The sequence below is a fragment of the Chionomys nivalis genome, chromosome 13, assembly GCF_950005125.1.
Source record: "Chionomys nivalis chromosome 13, mChiNiv1.1, whole genome shotgun sequence".
Lineage (NCBI taxonomy): Eukaryota > Metazoa > Chordata > Mammalia > Rodentia > Cricetidae > Chionomys > Chionomys nivalis.
In genome coordinates this window covers 36,675,915-36,700,449 of record NC_080098.1, presented here as the reverse complement: position 1 = coordinate 36,700,449, position 24,535 = coordinate 36,675,915, and the positions used below count along the sequence as shown (strand labels likewise).

General features: G+C 41.5%; 1 protein-coding gene across 1 annotated transcript in view; it reads right to left on the bottom strand.

Moving 5' to 3' along the window:
* The window catches only part of Gli3 (GLI family zinc finger 3), a 265,892-nt gene that overhangs the window by 69,544 nt on the left and 171,813 nt on the right, over window positions 1-24,535 (bottom strand). The window contains exons 5-7 of the mRNA XM_057787815.1: window positions 20,607-20,812; window positions 17,432-17,578; window positions 12,058-12,259 (exon numbers count right to left, since the gene is read on the bottom strand). Of these exons, the coding sequence (XP_057643798.1) occupies window positions 12,058-12,259; window positions 17,432-17,578; window positions 20,607-20,812 (555 nt within the window). The remainder of the gene's footprint in view (window positions 1-12,057; window positions 12,260-17,431; window positions 17,579-20,606; window positions 20,813-24,535) is intronic.

The window sequence follows — 24,535 nt, the reverse complement described above, 5'->3', positions numbered from 1 at the left end:
AACCAAGGATGCTGACGACTGCAGCCACCCAATCACACCAAGTCTATCTGTTGCGGTGAGAAGTTAGACACAATCACTGTCAAATGTCTCGAACACTTCCCAGAAAAACCAGAACTCTAAGAGCAGACATGTGTGCACAGCTTTCCCACATCACAGCCCTGATGTCAGATGCTAGAAAGTGGAAATAAGGGGCATCAGCTCAATAATAACTATTTATTGCAATAACAAACTTTTAATAAAAGAGAGAATGGGTGACTACGTGCTTTATAGTACTTTTATGTGCCCTGGGTTCCACTTGTTCCTGTGCATGGAGCAATTCCTTTAATCTTAGCTCCACCGATCGCTTTCATATGTCTCCAGATCTTATTACAAGAGGAAAGAAAATCAATTGGTTAAATGTGTTTTGAACACCATGCTTGTCATATCACTCATTTGTTTGTAAAGATGGAAAGCTTGGTTCATCCAGAATGCCACCTAAAGAATTTCCATCAGTGCCGTCTGGTTACAGGAGCTGATGGATTAACCTCTCCCCACTGAAATCAGTGATCAATGGGCTTCGATGGCTGCATATTCCAATGGGAGAGCACAGCTCCCTCCTCCAGCAAAATGGCAATAAGTGTCTATTACACCCCATTATGCATGCTAATGCCTGTCATCACTTCATTTTACCACCTATATCCCAGGCCATAGTTGGTTCCCAGGAAGTGCTACTTATATAGCAGGACACTCCAGCCAATGGCCAGTGGCCAGAGGCTTCTTTGTGTGAGCAGAGTAGAGGAATCAAACCCTCTAAAAGCAACAGCGGACTCTGGAGGACTTTTCCAGCGCCTTAAAAATGCATAGAGAACTAAAAGCTGCCTACACGGAAAACTCTCTTCTATAAAAAAAAATAATCCGATAATAAATTTACATGCAGGCACTCATGCACGAGAGAGCACACACCCGCACAACTGTAATGGCAGCCAGAAAGAGCTAGGGTTTCTCATATGATCAGAGCTAGAATTCATGCAAATTTCCAATCTGGTGGGTTAATTACTATTGCTGCTAAACACATTAACTGAGAATAAAATAATTACAATAACAAAATCCAAACCATTTCGACGACTTTAAGTAATAATCAGAGATATACTCCCTTTATTAACGTGACTTTACATTTTTGTCTATTTGACTATAACCCATAAAAGGGCGGCTTCAATGGGAATTCATTACTACTGTTCCTACAGAGAGTTTTCCTTTACAATAGCTTGCCCATGTAAGACTGAATACCATTAAGAATACCCTTGGAGAAACCCAGCGGGCTTTGAGGGACTCTCCTTTCATTTTACATTGTGTTTCCTTAATAAAGGGAAGCAGAAACGTGGTAAAAACAGTGATTGCTCACAGTAAGTTAGAAGAATCAGTAGTAATATTGTGTTTCTGCAGTGCTATAGTTCCTGCCTGTATTTCTGTAAGCAACCATGAATGATTACAGCAAGACTCACCTAAGGTAGCTGTGTGGATGATTGATAGGGCATTAATCAAAAGATGCATATCTACCTCAGAATTTGTTCACAAGCTTTCTTCTAATAGCTGATTTCATGTTCACTGAGCTCTGTGCCAGTTTGTCCAATTTATTTTTCGGTGTACAAGCCATTCATCAAAAACCACAATGATTTAACACCTTCCCCTCCTTTGGGTGAATGGGTATTACTAAGTGTAACTACCTTACTCTACTCATTAAAGGAACAAAACTCAAAGACCCCACTTCAGGTCTAATTAGAACGTCAACAGCCCCTGCGTTACCCTTTATGCACATTTCAGTTTCTCGGGGTCTGAACTATCCAGCAAGCTAAGGAAGGAAACCCAGGAAGAGGCCACTGACACTTCAAACTGTGGATGACATCAGATTCTCAGCTTAAGAATGGAGTACCCGATAAGGAGTCAAGGCTACGAAAGAATATAATTTCATAAAGCAGAAAATGACCTTACTTTTTACATACATGCAGCACAAGAGAATTCACTGTATGCGGAATGCCAAACAAGAGAGATATATATTTTAAAAGTAACAGAGCAGATTAATCAAGGCTCAGCATCCCCATAGACATTCCTTAGCACACAGTTCTTCTTGCCTATGGGTACCTAAAAGTTTGAGATTTCCAGCACACTTTTGTAGCTCTCATTGGGGCTTACTTTTCATTAGTGAAACCAGGTAGCTGAAATAAATACACTCTAAAATTTACTTGAACTACTAGGCAGCGGGGCTGACAGACAGACCAATGACTTCTCAGCCTTTGCAGCTCATTATAAGCCAGGAACAGATGACCTCCTCTCTGTGTGCCAAGACCTAGATACTGCAAACTTCCAAGATGCCTTTGATGAACACCGAATGTTCGGCCCTACCTGCTGCCACTAACACAGCTCCTAGGACAGGCTGCAGTAGGGCTGCTCAACTCCAGACCACAGACCACTTTAGAATCTAATGAAAAAAGCACAAAGTTCTGTGCTCTATCACAGTATCCATATTTGTAGGTTTTGCAGTCAGTGCTGCTCAGAACATTGCCTATACAGAGTTCTCAGGCTGTGTTCTTAAGGAAAAAGTAGAAAAATGGGCCAAGCAAGACTGGACATGGCAGTTCCATGCATTAGAGACCGAATATACTACCTGGTAAATGATGCTTCCATGTGTCCTCTCATGGTGGAAGTGTAGAGACCTTCTGAGTTCTTGAGGGGGAGCCAGGGAGCCCAAGCCTATGTGACCAAGTCTACATGCACAGGGCCATGGAAGGGGAAGTGCTGATCTATGAAGTTCTGGCTTCTCAGTACAGAGGTGGCCACTCTCGAAGTTGGACTTGCCGTGTCCTCTACCCAGATCCCTCTACCTCTAGAGCTAAGCATGAAGCTCTGGGCTCCTGCCTCGCCCACTGCTTTTAGAGGCTGCTCACATTCCCTGCTCCATCTGGCTCTCTCTTCTGGCTGACTCTAGCTCCTCTCTCACGGGACCTTGGTCATTAATTTAATGACACAGATAATTCAAAATAAAATCAAGACCTGCAGCTTAACCAAGATCTGCAGCTCAACCACATCTACAGATAAGGTAATTTGTTCACAGGTTCCAGCAAGTTAGGATATGATTTTCCTTGGGGCCATTATTCTGCCTAGTATCCTCAGACTACTGCCACTTCAAAAAGAAACAACAAACAACAAAGCCATATTAAAAAAACATCTTCCTCTGGAAATTCCAATTAGACATCATATGCAGCAAATCACAGTAAGGCATCAAAGCTAACATTTAACTTTACTTTCCCCACTATGGGTAACACAACAGAGGTTTTGTTGATCACAAAAGACAAAATTGAAGGAAAAGGTCAATTGTCCTTAAAGAGTCCCCCTCAAAGGTCCTTGAAAAATAGTACATGTATTCATTCGACATTTTCTACAAATACAATATATCAATATTATTAAAATTTCTTATATAATCCAGAGCCACCAGCTCAGGGCTGTCACCATCCAGAGTGGGCTGGGCCCTCCCAGATTATCACTAATCAAGAAATGTACAAAAAATTCTTTAAGAAAGGAGGGAGAGAGAGAGAGAGAGAGAGAGAGAGAGAGAGAGAGAGACAGAGAGACAGAGAGACAGAGGGAGGGAGGAAGAGATAGGGAGAGAGAGAGAATATGGTCCATAGACTTGCCTAGAGTTGATGTAATAGGGGTGATTTCTAAACTGAGATTCCCTCTCCCCATAGATGCCTAGGTTATGTCAATTTGACAAAGATGGATCAGCACAAACACTTACAGAAGCTAGAGACCAGTACTCCTTGTCATACATATTTACTAGCTATATCACCCAAATAACTAATGTAAGTACTAATTGATCTTCACTTATTTAGAAGAGTAAAAAAAGCAGAAAAATGTGGATTTTAGACAGTTGATTGATCAGCACCAGTTTATATTACTGGAGTGTTTGTTTAACAGGGTCCTGGCTGGCGTGACTTACGAGCAGAATCCTGGACAAAGCTGAGTCAGGGCTGCTCGGTCAGGTTCATCTCTCACACAGCACTGAGCTGAAATTCAGTGTCAAAAGCAGTTCATTTTCCCCAACGACTTAAAAAAAAGACTTTCGAGCCAGAAAGACAGCTCAGTAGCTAAGAGCACTTGACTAGGGTTCAGTGTCTAGCGCTCACAACAAAATTTTAGTTCCATGAAATCCGATGTCCTCTTTTGGCCTCAATGGACATCAAGCACATATTTGGTACACATACATGCATGCAAGAAAAAAAAACTCGCATACATTTTTTTTATCTAAAATAAAACATTTAAATAAGATTTTCAAAATCTGAGCCTGAAAGTTCTGATTTATATGTATACTTTATCAAAAATCAGAGGCATAAGATTTTTATGCTGAGATTTATTTCCAGTGTTCAGGTAAGCGGTATAGCATGTGCTTATAACATGCTGTGAGGCCTTGGGTTCAACTCTCAGCTCCTGCTACCTCCCCCAAAGTGTAAATTTGACTATTTCTCATATTGTAATAAATAATATAACAGCTTCCGATACATATATCTGCTGCTGGAATCCAACCAACTATCCTCCCCGCTGGGTAATACTGGGGATGGCAGCAGAAAGAAGATATATAAAACAGTTAATTCTCATTAGTTATACACATCTCATTCATTAATTCCAGAAATTTGAACTGAGAACTTTCTATATGTCTTACTATTTCTAGCCAGAAAACTATATGTTAATCATCAATATGGAAAGCTTTAAAACGTCTAATCTTGTTGGAGACATAACTGTCTCACCATAAGGTATATGAATGCTCTCTCTCCTACGGCCAGTCAGAAAGTCACATTTGCATTTAATTGTTAGAGCAACAGACTAATACATGAGACACTAAAGGTTATACTGTACAAATAAGTCATTAAACATTTAATCAGCCCTACTATAAACAGGCATTTCAAAGTCACTGTATTCAAATCACATGGAAAACCCCATTAACAGAGCTTACAAGAAGACCCTATTATGTGTTTTTTAGTTTCTCAGTGGGAGGTAAGAAGGGTGACGCTAGATTTCTTAATAATTGTGCCATCAATAAAGCAACACGGTTTGGACTGATGCAATCCTTTACCCTGGAAGAGCTGATCCTTTTTACATTAAGATGAAAAGAAGGAGGAGTCTACACTAGCCAGCTACCGGACAAACAAAGGGGAAAGCTGGATTACTAAATCATAGTCACACCAAGTATTATACTGAAACTTCTTGTTTGTGTGGTAACTTTTAAAAAGCGGCATTTTCTCTGAAGATAACTGCTTTTCCTTATAGTTCCCATAGAATTTCCCATTCCTACATGATGGTAGTGGAGGTATTAGTTTTTTTCTCTTTCATGTGTCAGAGCACAACAAACCTGGGGTTTATGGGTAGGTAGGCAGTTAAGTACTCCCCACCTTTGATCTACACTGATGCAGCAGAAAGCCTCCTCAGCTTCTGAGTTCATCTCTGTAATCTCTTGATGATCTGGACTGGGCTGTACGGAGCTGGCCAGGAAAGTAGCTAATGAGAGCACTAAGTTACACGGCAGCCCCGCAGCGGACGGTAAAGACAGAGCGAGTCAAACAGGCACAGCTAATTCCAGTGCCTTGTGTGAGCAAGGGGTGACGCCTCTGGATTAGAAGGAAATGTCTTGCTTTAAATGCACGCTGTACTCTCCTCAGTGGCTACCAATAGATCTATATTTTCTAACTTCCAGATTTGAAGTGCATTTGTTTATTTTGAGACAGGGTCTCACTATGTCAGCCCTGGCTGGAATGAAGGTCTTTATGTAGACCAGATAGTACTCGATCTGACAGAGATCCATCTCAGAGTGCTAGGATTAAAGATATGAGCCACCACACTGGGCTCAGGCTAAAGCATTCTGAAAAACAACTCATTTGATCACACTTCAGAATGCTCCTTTAAATCAGGACGGAGGGTAAGCCCAGTTCCCTAAAGGTAGAAGAATCTAAGAGCTGCTGTGCTTGCTTTCTGACTTCTGCCTCTCCTAAATCTTTTGCTGATGAACTTGGATGTCAAGCGAGGCAGCACTAAGCTAACCCTAGGCAAAACTGTAATCTAATCACACCCAACTTCGAGTCATGTTGTAGGTTCTGTGCTAACAAAATCATTCACTTCTTGTTGCATCTCTGGAATTTACCATACAATGGCTGCTATTCAAAGAACAACTCTTTCCAGTTTTGGAGAGAATGGCCTCACAGCTTCCATTAAATATACATGTATAGATATAGGTATACATATGCTTATAATTGAGGGCAAACAAAGTAAAAACTTCTACTTCCATCCATAAAAATTCCTAAGGCACATTTATTGGAAAACCCAGCTAGGCCTCAGCAGGAAAGAACAGGGAGGTACAGACCCACACACTCAAATGGAAGCGTCCTAACATTTATGTTCTGGTAGGCACAGCCTGAGCAGCCTTGAGGAATGTGCATTGGGCTTTCTACTGCGAAGCTACTGTAGAAAATTAAGAAGCGACTTGTCACCAACCAAACAGCCATGAACACGAATCGTGGCGCACACTCTGATTTGGGAGGTGCTAACAATCTTCGAAGCAGTACACGGGCTGAGCAAGTCCACATGGTTAGAAAAATCATGTTCATATGAGCAACACAGCTAGTCTTACTTCTCCCATGTGAGTGGTGTTTCCCAGTCTTGTTCGAGCTATGCTTCAGCCACTCGAGGATTTCTAGAGGAAACACAACCTGGTGGACAGGAGAAGATGAGAGGACCTACCAGTCTGAAGCAGTGTTAGTTACACTCTTTGGCAGCCCACCAACCCCTCTGAACATGTCTCCACAGTCAGAGAGTCAAACAGCCTTTTAGAGTGTCCCAAGTCTTCCACTGTTCTTATGCCACTGGGCACAGACACTGTATAATTTAGTTCTGTCTATGTCCCCAAACTTGAGCCCTGGCTGCCCTTATCTGACAGTCTTCTAGCCCTCTGGTTCAGCGCCAGTTCTTCAGATGCCCCGCTCCTCCTGTTGCGGGCTCTAAATGCTCAACACTGTTCTTGGACAGTCACTGAAAGCTCCTCCTGTGGGGATTCCCATTATCTTAGAGGTCTTTGCTTCCTGACACCCGGGTCATGTTCTCTACAGTAACGACCAGCCTTCAAGCAAGCTCGGCTAACCACCTGCTCATTTATTCATCTCTGCTTGGGGGCTTTTCTTCCTGTAAGTTCCATGAAGGTGAGGATTTCACTTACTCATTCTGCAGCCTCTGCACCTAGTCTGTAGTTAAACTCGCTCAAGTGTTTAGAGAATGAATAATTCAAAAGAAAATGATCTTTTTAAAAGGATACTATTAACAACCTTATTAGTAATATTAAGGAGGAAAAAAAGGACACCTCAAAAATTTTAGAGGACGGGATCAGAGATTTTTAAATATACTGCTAATGTGGTATTGTAGGCATCTATTTCCAGTATGTTTAATGTGTGTGTGTGTGTGTGTGTGTGTGTGTGTTGATTTGCCAGTATAAGCAATATATTTGCTCTCATTAGCAGTAGAGAGCCAGAGAGCTGTGGAACTACACAGGTTCCTACCTCCCATCAGGCAGCATCCATGGACCTAGCCAATGCATCCTCATTGTACAGGGCTCTGAACCAGGGAGGTGTACAGAGAGGACAGAGTCACAACAGTCCCCAGGCTAGGCTTGTCTGTGCAGACAACAGAAAAACCTGCAATAACTGTGAAACTGGAGACCTTGAAACTCAAGTGGGTGATCTGTAAAGCTGAACAAGAAATAACATTTTCATTGAGATGATTTTCCTAACTATGCCAGATCTTAAACCACTACTCAGATTTTACCACTACATTGATAGTGAAAAAGCTACACCCGGTACACTGGGAATGCGTTCACTAATCATGCCTCCATTCCATTTACACTTGGCGAGAGAAGGATTATTGGAAATGTCTTCTCTTCCTATGATGGCTTAATGTCTGGGGGTAGAGGTATTGGTAGAACAAACTTTTAAATGTAATATAAATAATGAACTATTTACAATGTTAGGTTTAACCATGAATTGAGGACCACAGACTGCTTGATGCTGTGGTCTTCAGTAAAAACCTTCAAGTGATAGAAAACTTACAACTTATTTAAATGAAATACTTTATAGTATGTGTGAAGATTTTTTGAGTTACAGCACCTGTGAGATTTAAAAAAAAAGTTAGGATAACACACCTAGCCTGACATATCAAAGCACTATAGTTAATATGGCAACAGGCTTTTGAGTGCATCTGTTTTATATGATGGTTAAAGGAGCCTAAATTATTAAGTAAATATTTTAAGAAATCAAAAATAATATACTAACAAGACAGATATTTACTGTTTTAACTCTTTTATTTTTGCATTACTTTCTTTGTCTCTGATACATATATATTAATCAATCTGAGGGGATGTAGAATAACATTTAAATAGATATTAACTTTTGGAAAACTAATAAAAAAGGGTGAAGGGTATTCTTATTGTACATTGGAGGATGGAAACCTCTGTAATTTATTCATTCAATAACTATTTGTCGCACCTGTGTTAACGGGAGAGGGCAAAAGTGATGCAGAGATGTGAGAGGAGAGGTCTGGTACTCTTTCTACTCCAGGAAAATGGACCCAAGCAACTGCTTTATTATGTAACTGCAGCCTTACAAACCTAAATGGCATAATTACTCTTTGTACTGCCAATATTAATAGTGAAGTAGGCCACAGAAAATCGCAAATGTGAAAGTCAGGTGTGTCTGGGGGTAAAAGATTAAGTAGGAGCCTGGAACATTCGTGGTAGTAACCAAGCACAGTAAATTGGTCAGCTTCCTCCTTCCACGTACCTATCTGCATATCTAGCTCAAGGCAGACATCAAATGTACTTCCTGCTCAGTTCTCTTGCACTCTTCACTCTTAAGAACAGCACCTGCTTTCAGGGTGCTCACAGGCCTCTTTCCTGGTGAGTACTGCTGAGTTGGTTTATTTAGGTCTAGGGAAAAAAATGCACTGAAGTCTCTGTGGCAAGTGGAGATGATACTGTCCATTAGGATAGTTCCTGCAGTATAACAGTACACGGCAGCTCATCCCATACTGGATTGCATCCTTCAATGGAAAAGAAGGGGCATGTTATCTTAACATACCATGAATCTATATCAAAGACTGAGATACCCTACTGAAAGGCAAGAAAGAATATGAGCATGTGATGGTTCTGGGTCACCTGACTTTCACAGGAGCTTTTGAGACCTCAACTGGTCTTTAAAGTGAATCTCTTCTTCCACTTTTAATGAAACGATTAAGCTGGGGTACCACCCAGGCTCTGAAGTGAGGCACCTGCTTCTCTGAGCAACTGGAAGATGTCACAAGGATGCTTGGTAAGTATAAATGACATTACTGTGGACATCTAAGACACTGCAAAGAGTAAAGCAAGCAAGTGGGGATAATTGAGAAAAGAAAGAATTGTTCACAAAGTCATTCTGGGGCTAGCGGTATAGTTCCATGGTAGATCACCTCCTTACTATGCCCAAGGTCCTGAGTTCAATGTCCGGCACCACCACCTCCCCACAAAAGCTACAAAGTGATCTGTGTACATAGCATTTGTACAAATATCACAGTATTCTAAATTTCTACGTGGATGTTTTAGTCAAGTCACACAACTACAATGTATCAGCTAATTAAGATATAATTTATGGTAGCAGATGACCTAAGAACACAAGCTAGGAGAACAGGAACAACCTGCCTTGGGTTGGAGAGCAACAGGCTAAAATATCACTGATGGTGTTATTGTAAGTACAGTCAGGGTTATTTCTGTTTAATTTCATCCAATGGGGAAGAACTTTTGTTCTACTGTGGAACCATATCACCAACTTTAATAAAACATGACCCGTTCCAATACACTAGATGTCTTACCTGCAGCTGTTAAATATGCAGATTAGAGTCAAAGCTGAGATTGGACTACAGACAGATGCTCAAAGCCTACACTTGTGACTACACTGGCTGACCTTGAGACACTGCAGACCCCAGTCTATCCACTGATTACACTGGCTGACCCTGAGACACTGTAGACCCCAGTCTATCCACTGATTACACTGGCTGACCTTGAGACACTGTAGACCCCATTCTATCTACTGATTACACTGGCTGACCCTGAGATACTGTAGACCCCAGTCTATCCACTGATTACACTGGCTGACCTTGAGACACTGTAGACCCCATTCTATCTACTGATTACACTGGCTGACCCTGAGATATAGTAGACCCCAGTCTATCCACTGATTACACTGGGTGACCCTGAAACATTGTAGACCCAAGTCTATTGACTGATTGCATTGGCTGACCCTGAGATACTGCAGACCCCAGTCTATCGACTGATTACATTGGCTGACCTTGAGATACCCCAGACCCCACACAATGTACTGATTATTGTCACAAAAGCAGGTGTTTTCTTCATTCCATGTTTCCACTTTTTATAGGCCATATGAAAAGAAGAGCAAAAAATGAGAATCATGATTTAAAATAATGCTAACTTATCTGCCAATGAGAACTGCAGATAATTGAACTAGAAAATAATTAAAACTTCACTGGAACATGTTCTATGGAACAATAGTATTAGTTATTCTTAATACATATGGAGACTGTACTATCGCTTATGTGTATTTTTCTAAAGTGCTGAAGTTTCCCAAACATGTAAAGTCACCCTGAAAAGCATAATTAATAACTAGAGTTCTTGTCCATTCGTAAAAAATAAATAAAATACATTCTTACTTATTTAAAGCAAGGCTTGTAAAAACAGTCTTTTTACTGTGTTCTTGGGGTTTTTGTTTGTTTGTGTTTTTAACAGGACGTCAAATAGCTCAAAATGGTCAAATAGGCATGCAGCAGAAGCTGACCTAGAATTCCTGATGCCTGTCTGCACTTCCCAAGCGCCCTGCCATCACCCCAGCTTCACTAGCATGCACTTTCAAAGCAAGGGATCGCCCATGGTCGGCAAAACTATAACTCAAAGATCCCTGGCACCTGAACACTTAATCCATGGTGAAACTTGTAGGGGAAAAAAGAGCTAAAGATTAGAGCCAGGACTATTTAATTAACCATTAGAACACTGTTGGATTCTGCCTCTTTTAGTTATGACTAGTACAGTTCAAATCATGTGACTAGTTGACAAAAGTGAGCATTGCACAGTTTCTTAGCATGACTTCTTTGAGCTCCTTCTATATTCAGTGGTAACAGTCTAAAAACTGATCATTAGCAATAGAAAGCATCTTTATAAAAATCATTTTTATATTCCTTACATTCATGTAGGGGCATGTTAAAATTACTTCCTTGTACAGAAAAGCTAACCAAAGTCTTTATCTTTAAAAGTAAGCTGGAAGGGGACTGGAGCGTTGGCTCAGAAGTTCAGAGCACTGGCTGCTCTTTCAGAGATCCTGAGTTCAATTCCCAGCAACCACATGGTGGTTCACAACCATCTGTAATGAGATCTGGTGCCCTCTTCTGGCCTGCATGTAGAACACTGAATATGTAATAAATCTTTTTTTTTTTCTTTAAAAAAAAAAAAAGCTGGAAATGTGTAATTAATTCTTGTTAATCTACCAGTGAACGGCCCAGTAGGTGCCCCCAAATCATTTGCATTTGTTTTCTGTTGAATTAAAAGCACTGATTAAACTCTTTCATTCTCACTATACCCCTTTCTGTTGAGAGTTCTATGGTCAGTTTTGCTTTTGTTCCTCTTTCGTACATAGGCTGGATAAGCAGGCAGAGTCGGTTTTTATTCTATAGGAATAGTTCCAAGAGAAGACCTGGATAAAAAGAGCTGAAATTCTCCTTCTCTATGAAGTAGATTTCATCATAACTGAGTAATTGCCATATAAGAACTAATGCATACATACAAATTAATTTTGGCCAACTGTTGTGTTATTTAACCTGACTCCTGATATGGGTACAGCAGCCTGGTGGCTTTTTCTTCCTCTCAGACCACTGGCACAAATGGTTCACTGCTTCATTCGAGCACTGACATTTTATTATAAAGACACATAATGGATTCAGGAAAATACGTACCTGATTGCACTTGCCGATAAGTGTCCGTAGGAACCACTTGCTGAAGAGCTGCTACGGGAATTATTGAGAATTGTGACCAAGGAGTTAGGAGATGTTCTTATCATGGTCTGAAGGTCAAAGCTATGATCTGACAATGGCGAGATGGACAGTGTGCGTTTTCGGCTGGGTCTAGCTGACAGCCTGGGGCTAGGAAATCTGGTGCCTGTTACAAAAATAAAACAGAACTTGATTACCTACAGCCAGAATCTATATGTTACTGACTACCACTTCTCAGTGCAAAAGGAGAGGGACAGAAGCTGGTGACTTGTGACAAGCATCTCTCCTCCCCCTTGTGATCTACTGACTACAATTGAAGAAATTAGGGCAAAATATTTATCTTCCAGGGGTTTACCTCAGAGGAGAGCTGTTTATTAATGCGCAGGCAAAATGATAAATTGCTCAACAAAAGGGAGAGACTTTTATGTGTTATCCTTCTCATTTCTAATGATTTATGAATCTGACAGCTGCTTAGATATTCCCATCATTAATTCACCACAAGCGACAAAGACAGAGGTTCCCACAGTTGCGACACAATGCCCTCTCCACTCTAACACACACCATTTTAAGGCAATGAGTTGAATGACAAAAACTGAATTAAAGCATGCTAAAATAAAGAATCTGGTGTAGTTATGCCTGCCTCTCTACATGACTCCAGTAGCCAAATGCTCCCCCAGTAAACTGACAGCATTACTAAAACAATGTACAAAGCATTGCCCTGGCCAGTGCAATCCAATTCGGGGTGATTTTGTACCCCATGAGATATCTGACAACATCTGGTGGCCACAGTTCAGGGTATACATCTAGAAGGAAGAGGCCGGAATACTGTCAAACCCATCGAGTGCACAGAGCAGTCCCATCACATGGAGCCATGGACTCAGTGGTGTCAAAATGAGGATTCCTATCCTAAAAGCCTTCTCATCTAAGCAGAGATGGTCCATGAGGTCGATAATGGTGCTTCATCACCTTTCCAAGGCGGGAGGCATAAACTGTGCACACATGCCAGCGAGGCTTGATATCCCTAAAAATACTGATACAGACCTTTCTTCTCCATTAAAGAACTAAGAGTTTTAGACTTCAAGAAAAGTCTTCTCTGATGGCCTCTTAATCTGAAGGTTAACAATCCAATTTAAACCCATGCCCACTTAATATAGTGGCTTTTAACTGAGGGGTTACAATTAAGTATGATTTGCCCTCAAACTTGTTAAATGTCAAGATCTGAATCTTAGGGTATAGTAGAGAATGCCACCCATTGGTCCATTCTTGCTTTTGGAAGATCAATTTACAAGTCAAGTCATAAAACTAGACTTAATGAGAGGGCGAGAGGTAATCCTGCAAGATAAGAAGCACATCGATTTAAATAATTTTAAATACAAATATAAAATTTTATGTTTCACGGCATGGGTATGACCCCTTACTGGATCATGGCAATTTGGCCTTGCTCAGAAAATTAAAGCAGTAGACAAATCTTTAGAGGAAAAAAAAAAAAAAAAAAAAAAACAAGTCAACTGATCTCCAGAAAATTCAATGGGAATATTTTCTTCAACAGAGATGGAATAATCTGTCTCTCCCTGCCCTCCACATACAATGTGTGTGTATGTGTGTATGTGTGCGTGCACGGGCATATGTGTTAGTTGAAGGGGTTCCCACCAACCTTGAACTGACAATCCCACTATCTAATCCTGTCTCCCAAGTACTAGAATTAAAAGTTACATCACCACAACAGACCTCAGAGATGGACCACATACAAGATAATAATCCACTATGCTCTGAGATAATTTAATAAAACCGAATAGATGACTTTGAAGGTTTTATACAGTTAATCTCAAAGCCAGACACACGACGGCAGTAACATCCATATGTAACATTGTTCCACTGCTCCGAACGACAAGCATGGGGCCGTCTCAATTGTTTCTTTCAGTCACATTTAAAATGGGTTCGGTTCAGCAAAGGCTATCATTGGTGTTTTTTATTTTAGCCATTCTGAGAGGTTGTGGAGAAAGGGGTACACTCATCCATTGCTGGTGGGAATGCAAACTTGTGCAACCACTTTGGAAAACAGTATGGCGGTTTCTCAGGAATTTCAGGATCCACCTACCCCTGGACCCAGCAATACCACTCTTGGGAATATACCCAAGAAATGCCCTATCATACAACAAAAGTATATGCTCAACTATGTTCATAGCAGCATTGTTTATAATATCCAGAACCTGGAAACAACCTAGATGCCCTTCAATGGAAGAATGGATGAAGAAAGTATGGAATATATACATATTAGAGTATTACTCAGCAGTAAAAAACAATGACTTCCCGAATTTTGCAGGCAAATGGACGGAAATAGAAAACACTATCCTGAGTGAGGTGAGCCAGACCCAAAAAGACGAACATGGGATGTACTCACTCATATTTGGTTTCTAGCCATGAATAGGGGACGTTGAGCCTATTATGCGTGATCCTAGAGAAGCTAATTAAGAAGGTGAACCCAAAGAAAAACATTTAGGCGATGAAAGGATACAGAGACAAAGACCCACATTGGAACACCGGACTGAAATTTCAAGGTCCAAATCAAGAGCAGGAGACAGAGCACGAGCAAGGAACTCAGGACTGCGAGGGGTGCACCCACACACTGAGACAATGGAGATGTTCTATCAGGAACTCACCAAGGCCAGCTGGCCTGGGTCTGAAAAAGCATGGGATAAAACCGGACTTGCTAAACATATAGCGGACAATGAGGACTACTGAGAACTCAAGAACAATGGCAATGGGTTTTTGATCCTACTGCACGTACTGGCTTTGTGGGAGCCTAGGCAGTTTGGATGCTCACCTAACTAGACCTGGATGGAGCTGGGTGGTCCTTGGACTTCCCACAGGGCAGGGAACCTGGATTACTCTTAGGGATGATGAGGGAGGGGGACTTGATGGGGGAGGGGGAGGGAAATGGGAGGTGGTGGCGGGGAGAAGGCAGAAATCTTTAATAAATAAATAAATAAATAAAAAGAAAAAAAATGGGTTCGGTCACTTAGAACAGCTTAGGGCATGTAAGTACAGAACAGTAACCCCAGCTCTGTGTACACGTCTAGCAGCTAAGGACCACCTTGCTTTGATCATGCCCTCTGCCTTGAGTAGAACTATCTTATTTTTACTCACTACAATATGTGAATTTCATCATATAAGCGTTTAATGGAGAAATATCTGTCATTTCCAGACAACTTGAATGACAGATCAAATTCACTGTCAATTTTCACATAACCCTTAATGAAACTATTTTGTTGGATTTGGAGTTAGAGGAAACAAGATAAGATAGACATTCTTCATCCTTGCCACAATCTCTGATTTTATAGGGATGCTCGGGATTGACCCCAGCCTTCTAAACGGGGCCTCTCTAACTAGCAGTGATGCAGGAGATAGATAATATGATCTGATACTATGAAACATAAGCCTTATATCCACCATACACCCTGGCAAAACCTTTCCACCAAACTCCCAGGTCACAAAAGGTCTGGCTGGAAAATGTTCTTAGTGCCTCTCTCTCTCAGAATGGCACTGGTTTAAGTCGCTTTCTGCTCCGATGTATCGAATAGACTTGAGTGGCTCTTGCCCTCCCTTCTTCCGTAGGATGCTCCTTACAGGAAGTACAGGCTCAAGGTCCCAAGACCTCTGGAACTATTAGAGTTACGGATATACCTGCTTAGACTATGTGTTACACTAAATACTCTAGCTTCCAAGTCAAAAAGTCACCCCTCACAAGTCACAGCATGTACTTTTGCCATTGAAACCAGAGTCCTGTTTATATTGTGCAGAGGTAGGAACTGAACCCAAAGCCTTGTATTAGCCAGGCAAATACTCGATCACTGAGCTGTAAGCCCAGGCAGTCTTCGCACCCCTCCAGCACAGGGAGTTCCAACCTCGTTTCTGTTAATTGTTTTGTTTCTCCATTCTAATAAAAATTTCTGACAAAGAAAGAGGAGCTTTCTTTTCATGTGATGAATGATAGGACATCTAAATTCCTACTTAATGACAGTCAATTTACCATATACTCTGGCAAATTAAAATTCCTTTAATTAGTTTTTACAAAGTAAAAGGGCAGCTTCATCCTTTATTTGAATAAAAAAAAAAAAAAACCGCCATTGCCTGACTAAACATATTCTTATCAAATAGGGAAAGTAACACAGGCTGACCTTCCAAGGAGTCTCTCTTATTTTAATTCTTTATTTGCAAATTTTCAAATAACTAATTTGCATAATAACGGTGAACTGTTTCCCCCTCAACAATTGCTAATTGAAATGTGGTTATGATGAATTTGAAACTTAAGCTCTTTATGCTACTGAGCCTAACAACAAAAACCCACAGAGAGTGCAACACAGTTCTTTTACTTTGTGTGTGGTAACAAGCGTGTGGTAACAAGCTGTGCAATAGAGGCCAGGACCAGGCCACAAGCCTTTGGGGTACATCAATGTGGTCCTGGGTGATTAGCGAACCCAGACTGTCAATTTTTATTTCCGTGTGGACCAATCATCCTCTTTCATTCCAAACTCTGGGGCTTAGAGGCCCAAAGCACACCCGTGACCAGGGTAACTCCCGATAGATTCTAGCTGGAAACAAAAGGGTTAAGCATCACTGCTAGAAAATACCATACTTCCCTGCAGCTGGGTTTTAGCCTCACTCTTCAAGACCCTGCAAAAGGATATTCACTGAACATGTCCTCGTCAGAGATGAGAGCTCTGAGGCATCTAAAAGGCCATTATAGGCCCATTGTGACCCAAAGGAATCCTAATGTGCCTCTGGGCACCCCTCAAGTGACATGCACATCACGTGATCTTTGTTTCCTTCATTGCCATGTACTAGAATTTGGAAATGTTTCTGGATTTTTTTTCCATCTTTGTGTAACTATTATGATCTTTTTAGCAGCTGCAAAGGGTCTTCATGAAACACTGTTTTAAAATATAAGGATATGTGAATGGAAATAAATCATGTCTTACAATTTCTTGGGTTTTTGTTTGTTTGTTTGTTTTTTTTTTAATGCTTAATTTCTAAAGAAAGAAATCCACAATACCATAGGGTGGCCATGCAAACTCCATCCAGGGAGCAAATCTGCTCCTGTATTTTCATATCACAAGAAACTGGCGTAATTTGCTGATCAGTTACATTTCTAGTATAGCTACCAAACTACAATTTTATGCATCTCTTAGTTCACCGAGAGGCAACAGGTCATCTCAGGCTGGCTCCATCTGTGGAACTGAAAACATAACCCATCACCGAACCTTTGCAGCCTTCTCTCCATTGCCTAGCTAGCATCTGTTACCCTCCCAGGACCCCATCACCCAGAGTCCTCACTTACTATCCATGGCATGAAGGTACTCCATGTGGATGGCCCCTGCACCAGCAGTGGCAGCCGAGGGAAGGATGTCTGCATAGGGGCTGCGCTGGCCTGTCAGCAGAGCCATCTGGTGATAGTATTCCGCAGGGCTGACTCCAGCATGGGGGGCTACAAGAGGAAACAGTATGGTGATGGTTACAGGAAGGAAAAAGTGGCCAGTTTTCTCTTTGGAAGCATCCCAAGTCCACTTGCCATTTACCCTTCAAACACAACTCGTTTATGGCTCCGTGCAATAAAGCTCTTCTAAGGATGCATTCACTGGTATACGTTTTTATTTGAAAGCAAAAACAGAGGAATTTAAAAAGGTCAAATACATTAGAAAAGTTCTGTTCTTTGTTTAAAGAAATTCACATGAATTCAAAATGGTTAAAATTTAAAATATATATGTAGTCATGTATCTTTCAAGACGGGACATAGTCTGAGAAATATGTCATTCATGCAATTTTGTCATTTTGGGATCACAGAGCAGACACAGATATACTAAGAAAGCAATGATGTTAACTAGACAAAGTCATTTATGGAGAGTCCAAAATACATAAACTTGTACCAGTGCTGGAGCCAGAATGATGGCTGTCTGTAGATGGTCATGATTGACTTCTCCTTCTGCAGAGAAATGAGCTGCCTATAGACAATTACTGTATGTTCATATTTCTCACAACAGTAGACAACTCAGACAACTGTGATCTCTTTCCAGACATACTCAAAATACTTCCCTAGGCTCCTGACAGGAGTGTCTGAGTTAACACTCACTATCATGAGAAGTCAGGGTTTACCAGAAAGAAAAGAGGGCAGCAGAGCATTAATGACACACAACTAAATGATAGGCTGCAATTTCAGGTTCCAGAATTTAAAAGCTCCCTTTTTCCTCTTTTTCCCCCACTACAAAATCAAAAGGAAAAATGTACCTATCAATCTGGAACAATTTACTGGCGAGAGGCAGCCTTACATGAGTAGGATAATAATTGGTTTCCACCTGCTAATTTACATGCAAAAGCAGCAAGATACTCTAGCAGTTCTGAGGGTGGCCTCTAGATTTTCAGAAACCTGGATGCACAGAGACTCCATGAGGAATCTGGGAGCCAAAGTAAAGTAATGTCTGTAAAGTGCATAGCATTTGAACAGTGGAGGTTTACTTTGACTAGTCACAGGCAGAGAAATCCTGGCAATCGGTACTTTGAATTTGTATCCAGACACAATACATTTTTATGCATAATACATAGCAAAAAATGGGTATCTTTAAAGTACCAGACAACAAAAGGAAAATACCAGTGAAATTATTTGGTTGGGTATTGTGGTGGTTTGAGTGTGAATGACCTTCCCATAGCACGCATGTTTGAATGCTTGGTCACCAGTTAGTGGAACTATTTGGGAAGGATTGACTTTACTGGAGGACATGTGTCATTGGGGATGGAAGTTGAGGTTCCAAAGTTCACACTATTGCTAATGACTCTTTCTGTGCCTTCTACTTAAGGATAAAAAAGCCCTCAGCTACTGTTCCATTATCATGCCTGCCTGCCTGCTTCCATGATGGTCATAGACTCTATCCCTATGTAACTGCAAGCCCCAATGAATTGTTCTGTAAGTTACCTTGGTCATTGTGTCTCTTCATACCAACAGAAAAATAATTAAGACAGTTACTAACAGAGTACTGAGAGGCAGGAATGAGAAGGTAGACCCACCAATCAGTCAATGGGTATTTTATTCACACTCATTAAATGCAGGCAACAAGCATGATTTCCAAAAAGTAACAATACCATGTCCTCAGTCAATCAAATTTCTACAAGCCACCTGCACCCTGAGCTTCTTCCTCACTCTCTTCATCTGTTCTCCTATGGATATTTCTACCACCTTCCATTCTTTCATTACAAAATCAAATTCCAAGCAAAGTCATTAACCATGTTTCACTTTTTGCAGGTTTTTAAAATATGAATATTGCTCAGAAGACAAAATATATCCCTTGGGTACCTTAAAAATATTCACTACACTGAATTCTTAAAAAGAAGACAGATGGGGTGCTAACTGTTTCTAGAAGGCGGATATTCCTAGAAATACACGAGAAGGCATGATTCCTCAGAAACTTCATACACATTGCCACTGGGCACAAACAGCCTCATAATATGGTTTCAATGTTAGAATTAGAGGCAAGGAAGCCACAGCAAACAGTTTAGTGAAATTAATCGCATGGTATCTCTTTGTTTTGCAACCACCAGCAGTGACTTATAATATGCGGTGAAACACGCATAGCCCCCATCAGCAATTACTAAGGCTTATGCAATTCTGTGTTTTAAGGCAGGGCTGAGCAATTTTAGGCAAAGGCTCATATACACATAGAAGATACAATGAATATTTCCCCCAAGTCTTAAGGAATAGGTTATAACTCGGTAGGAAGATATGAACAACCAACTCCAATTTTACAAAACTATGTGAAAAGTTATTACCAAAGAATGAAATCTACACTTTAAGCCTAAAATGAGCATCAGGAATAAAGTCTAACTCTTTCTCTTTGCCCGTTGTTTAGTTTTACTTGACAAGCTCAAGGACTGAAGGCACACATAATACTGCCCTCCACCCCGCAGCTCTTGCTACTTACAGTGTGGCCCACCATGGACCAAGAGCACTAACATCATTTGGACTCAGGTCTCCCACTCCACATGATCTGCCCTGTGATCTATCAGTTTTATCAGGATCCCCAGATGATGAATGCACAGTAGAGTTTGTCAAGCTCTTGCTCAGAGACAAATCTATATCAACGTGTCTTTCCAACATACAGAACACAAGAGCATTCATTAAGAGAAGGACAAAGCACTCAGAGAATTCATACAAGCATGGGCTACCTGAGGGGCTTGTCTCATCATGTGGAGTGCATTAGAGATGTGTGTAACAGCAAAGAGAGGAGGCAGTAAGACCTTACTTTCAGTCCCAAGTCACTTAATTCCTCTGTAAACTGCTATCCGTACATGAAAATATAAACACTGCCACCCACAGAAACAGTGCTGCAAACAGGAATTAAACTTGAATTTTGTCCCACTGCCTGTCATGTGGAAAACCTTACCATATATTGGATCTTCCCTACACAGTGCCACAGGGGACATGGAGGATGTCGGGGGAATCTATGGAAGAATCGTCTGAGACTTACCATCTGTAGGGCTCAGCCCTCGGGCAGCTGAGATCATGGAGAGGGACGGACTGCTGTGCAAGGAGCGGATGTAGTCCATATACGGGTTGATGTAGGGGTGTGGGGGGCTGAAGGGGGACTCTGAAGCTGCAGTGGGGTTACGGTGTGGGGAGATCCTAATGAAGGGCAGGTCTGGATACGTCGGGCTACTAGATAAGGCAGAAGGCCTGGAAACAGAGAAGAGATATACACATGAGATAAGCATCCTCATATATAAAGGAACATACGTATGTTCTTCACACTCTGGGAAAACCTGATGGGTACAAACCAATTTTTAGCATTCTTACCTTTATATTAGGACGGTGTGATCCAGGTAAAAGAATACTATGAAATTAGCTGAGAAAGAAAACTGACTTCTGAGCCATTTTACAGTACTCTGAAGATACGTTTTAAAGAAAAAAGACAGAGAAAGAAAGAAAGAAAGAAAGAAAGAAAGAAAGAAAGAAAGAAAGAAAAACAACCATAGCCAGGTGAGTTAGTAGGCAACTGTAATACCAGAACTCAGGAGACCAAGGCAGTAGGATCCTAAGTTCAAGATATATAGTACAGTTAGTAGTTCAAGGCCAGCCTAAGAGACTGTCTCAAAAAAATGGATAAGATTTGAGCTCAGTGATAGAACACCTGTTCACCATGTACAGGGCCCTGGGTTTGATGCTTAGTGCAACACACACACACACAGCCATTAGCCTCTCTCATGACAAAAATCCTTTTAACAGCCCCTGGACTATGACTCCATTTTCCAATTGACCCAAATATTCATGGTACCATATAAAACTTATTTCTTACTTTATAACATTTTCTTATTAAACACAACAGAATTGATCTGGTCTGAGCCTCTAAGATGGCAAAGCTGCCCCTAAGAGGGAAGATGCAAGGCAAGCTGAAGGGTGACATCGAGTCAGTCTACACTGCGCAATGCTCCCAGAGCTTGTTGCTAATGGAAACCGAGCTCCGCTATTTAAAGGCAGCTTCTCTACTCCACGAGGCAGGCAGTACTCAGGATTCTGCTGCTGCTCATTTTCATGTGCATCCTTACTAATAACGTTTAACAAGGAACCCACTGAGCGTCTCTGGGCTTAGAAATTTAGGAAAATCAGGGTCTCATCAAGCTCAGGCCCTGGTAAGCAGGCGCTAACAGAAAATGGTTGGGTCTTTGAAGTGCAAAGTCTACAATGCTCTCTATGTACCTGATCTCAGAGAATCCCTGTCTGTAACTTCATCCTTACCACACACAGACCTTCAGCCACGCCTGGCAACCCCACGGACAGCCATGTCCAGAATGTTAAGTTTAGAGATCCCTGTGCCCCTGTGCTCCTTCCCGAATAGACTGGTCCTCCTGTGGATGATCCAGGGAACTGGGTAAGACGGGTTAAACTCGTGTATTCCCTGCTTCCCCATCTGCACAGGCCATAATCAGAACAACAGTCTCTGATAGAGACAGAGCCACCGAGAGCACAGGTTTAGGAGTAGAGGGAAAAAAAGCAAGATGCCATTCCTACCCTCACCCCTGAGAAGCCATTGGGCCCCTGGCCCTGACATCCTATCAGAAAAGGATCATGATGGAAACAGCTCCAGCAAGTGTACTGGGCATGTGAAGCCAAGATCCAGTATTCTCTTCCTGGAAACCAAGGTGAACTAGGGCGTTGGGAGTACAAGGAGTCTGTCGTTGTTTGTGTTACTCAAATGCTACTTCTGGTGAAGCCCAATCAGACCCAGGTTCCAACCTTTACACACAAAGGGTAAGAAGTCTCTAACAGTTCCTGAGCATGGGACTGTCTTAGTCATGTGTAACACTACACAGATATAACAGCTTGAATATAACATGCATACACGGACAGTTACTGCATGCCATACAACTTGATTTATGTGTCAATTTGAAGAATTAAAGGCCTTTATTCCACCCGACAAAAATAAACAAACCAACACAAGCTGTCAGTCTCTCTCAGCTCTCTACTACAAGAGGAGTTTGACTCATGTTTCTGAAAAGCCAGGCTCTAACCACCATGAGGCCTCTGTCGCTGCTTAAGCCAAGCTCCATTCAGACATGCTGCATGCTACACAGGAAGTTCACATTCTACCAAACATGCTACATGCTAGTCAGGAAGTTTGCATTTCTACCAGAAAGAATGGCCAATCCTTCCAATTTGACTCAAAAATAATCCTTTTAAAACATAGACCTCTCAGTGGTTGTTTTGCTGAGATACCAGCAGACATGCAAACAGTATCCACTTCATGGAGTCCTTAACTAGACACCTCCTGGAAACACGGTGGTGATTCCAGCAGACTGAACGATACAAAAGACAAGCCGGTGAAGCATGTCACCCTTCTTGGCGGGCTATTTTGTTGTTATTTTGCTTTGCTTTGAATTTTGCCAAAGATTAGAACCTATTCTGTTTCTAATATTCTGTCCTCATCAACCCAAATTCCACTTAGGAGAATCACGGCCATGAAGACAAATACATATTCAAAAATATATGGAAACCATGGAGGGAGGGTTGGAGCGCCCACTCATCCCAGGGGAAGGTGAGGATGTGGCATCTCCAAGGTTGCTGTCTTCACGGCATCCTGTGAAGGGGTGACAGGGACTCTTTCTGAGCTTTTGTCACAGGAAGACTGAAGGAACAACTACAGGCAGGAGATTCCCAGGAGGACTCTAGACCTAGCCACCTCATTCCTGGCAAGGGAGCTGGCCTTGAGGCCATTTATATCCTAGTAGAAGTAACAGCAGAAAGGGTATTACTCCAAGACTCGGAAATAAAGCTAGTAGACTTTAACCAGCTGCCAAGTGGGTCCCTTCCAGACAGATGCACTCGGAGATACGGATCACTGTTTACAAACAAGGTGACTGGGACAGGCTTCAGAGAAGAGTGCAAAATAAGCCCGCTGCTCGTTAACTGCCCTCGGGAAACAAGCCATCTGGTAAATCCAAGCTCTCCACTTCGCCTGCATGAACAGGAAAGTGCTTCACAATGGTGACTCAGGGAGCGCTTGTCAGGAATCCCGCAGATAGGCACCAGTCAGTCAGCAGAGGGAAGGCATGGGCAGGCAACTCAGTGGCTGGCAGCTGCAAGCTCTATGACCTAGGCAGTTTCGATTCTCACCGTGCTTTGCTGTCTGGGGGTGGGGGATCAATCTCGTGGTCAATATAAGTACTATTGTCTGTACGTATAAAATCATAACATACAACATATAAATAGGCATACATATTAGACTGGTACATACGGAATACTACGTAATTGCAAATCTTGAAATTCTGGGAGTTTTTGTTTTTAAAACCATTTTAGCCAGGTATGGTGGTCTACAACTTTAACCCTTTAATCTCAGAACTCCTGAAGGGAGTGATCTCTGAGTTCGAAAGTCAGCCTAGTCAAGCACGGGGTGTGGGGAGACAGACAGACAGACAGACAGACAGACAGATAGAGACTAAGACTCTTTCTCAGAGCAAATTCATACTGCAGTACAGACTTCTGGTATTCCCAAACCACATACTAGTAGGGTCTTGCCATTTTCAATACTCTCTAGAGAACATGGTCTTTCATTTAATGATAAACAATGTTTCCTCAAATGTCCTTTCATTGATGAAAGCCTTCTTCCCTCCCTACAGTGTGTGTTCACTCTGTGGAGTAATGGATTTCATTATGATGTTTAAAGAGGTATATAAATGAGCTTTGCTAATATTCATGTGTTATAATCCTCTTTTATCTTTTATCCTACCTTCTCATAGCATCACGGATAGTTCAACTTCTCTCTCTCTCTCTCTCTCTCTCTCTCTCTCTCTAAAATATAGATTCCACATGACAGAAAATAAATATTTCTTTCTGGGTCTTGCTTGTTTGAACATAATTTTCCATTCCATCCATCTTCTTGGAAGTGTCGTAATCCTGTTTGTC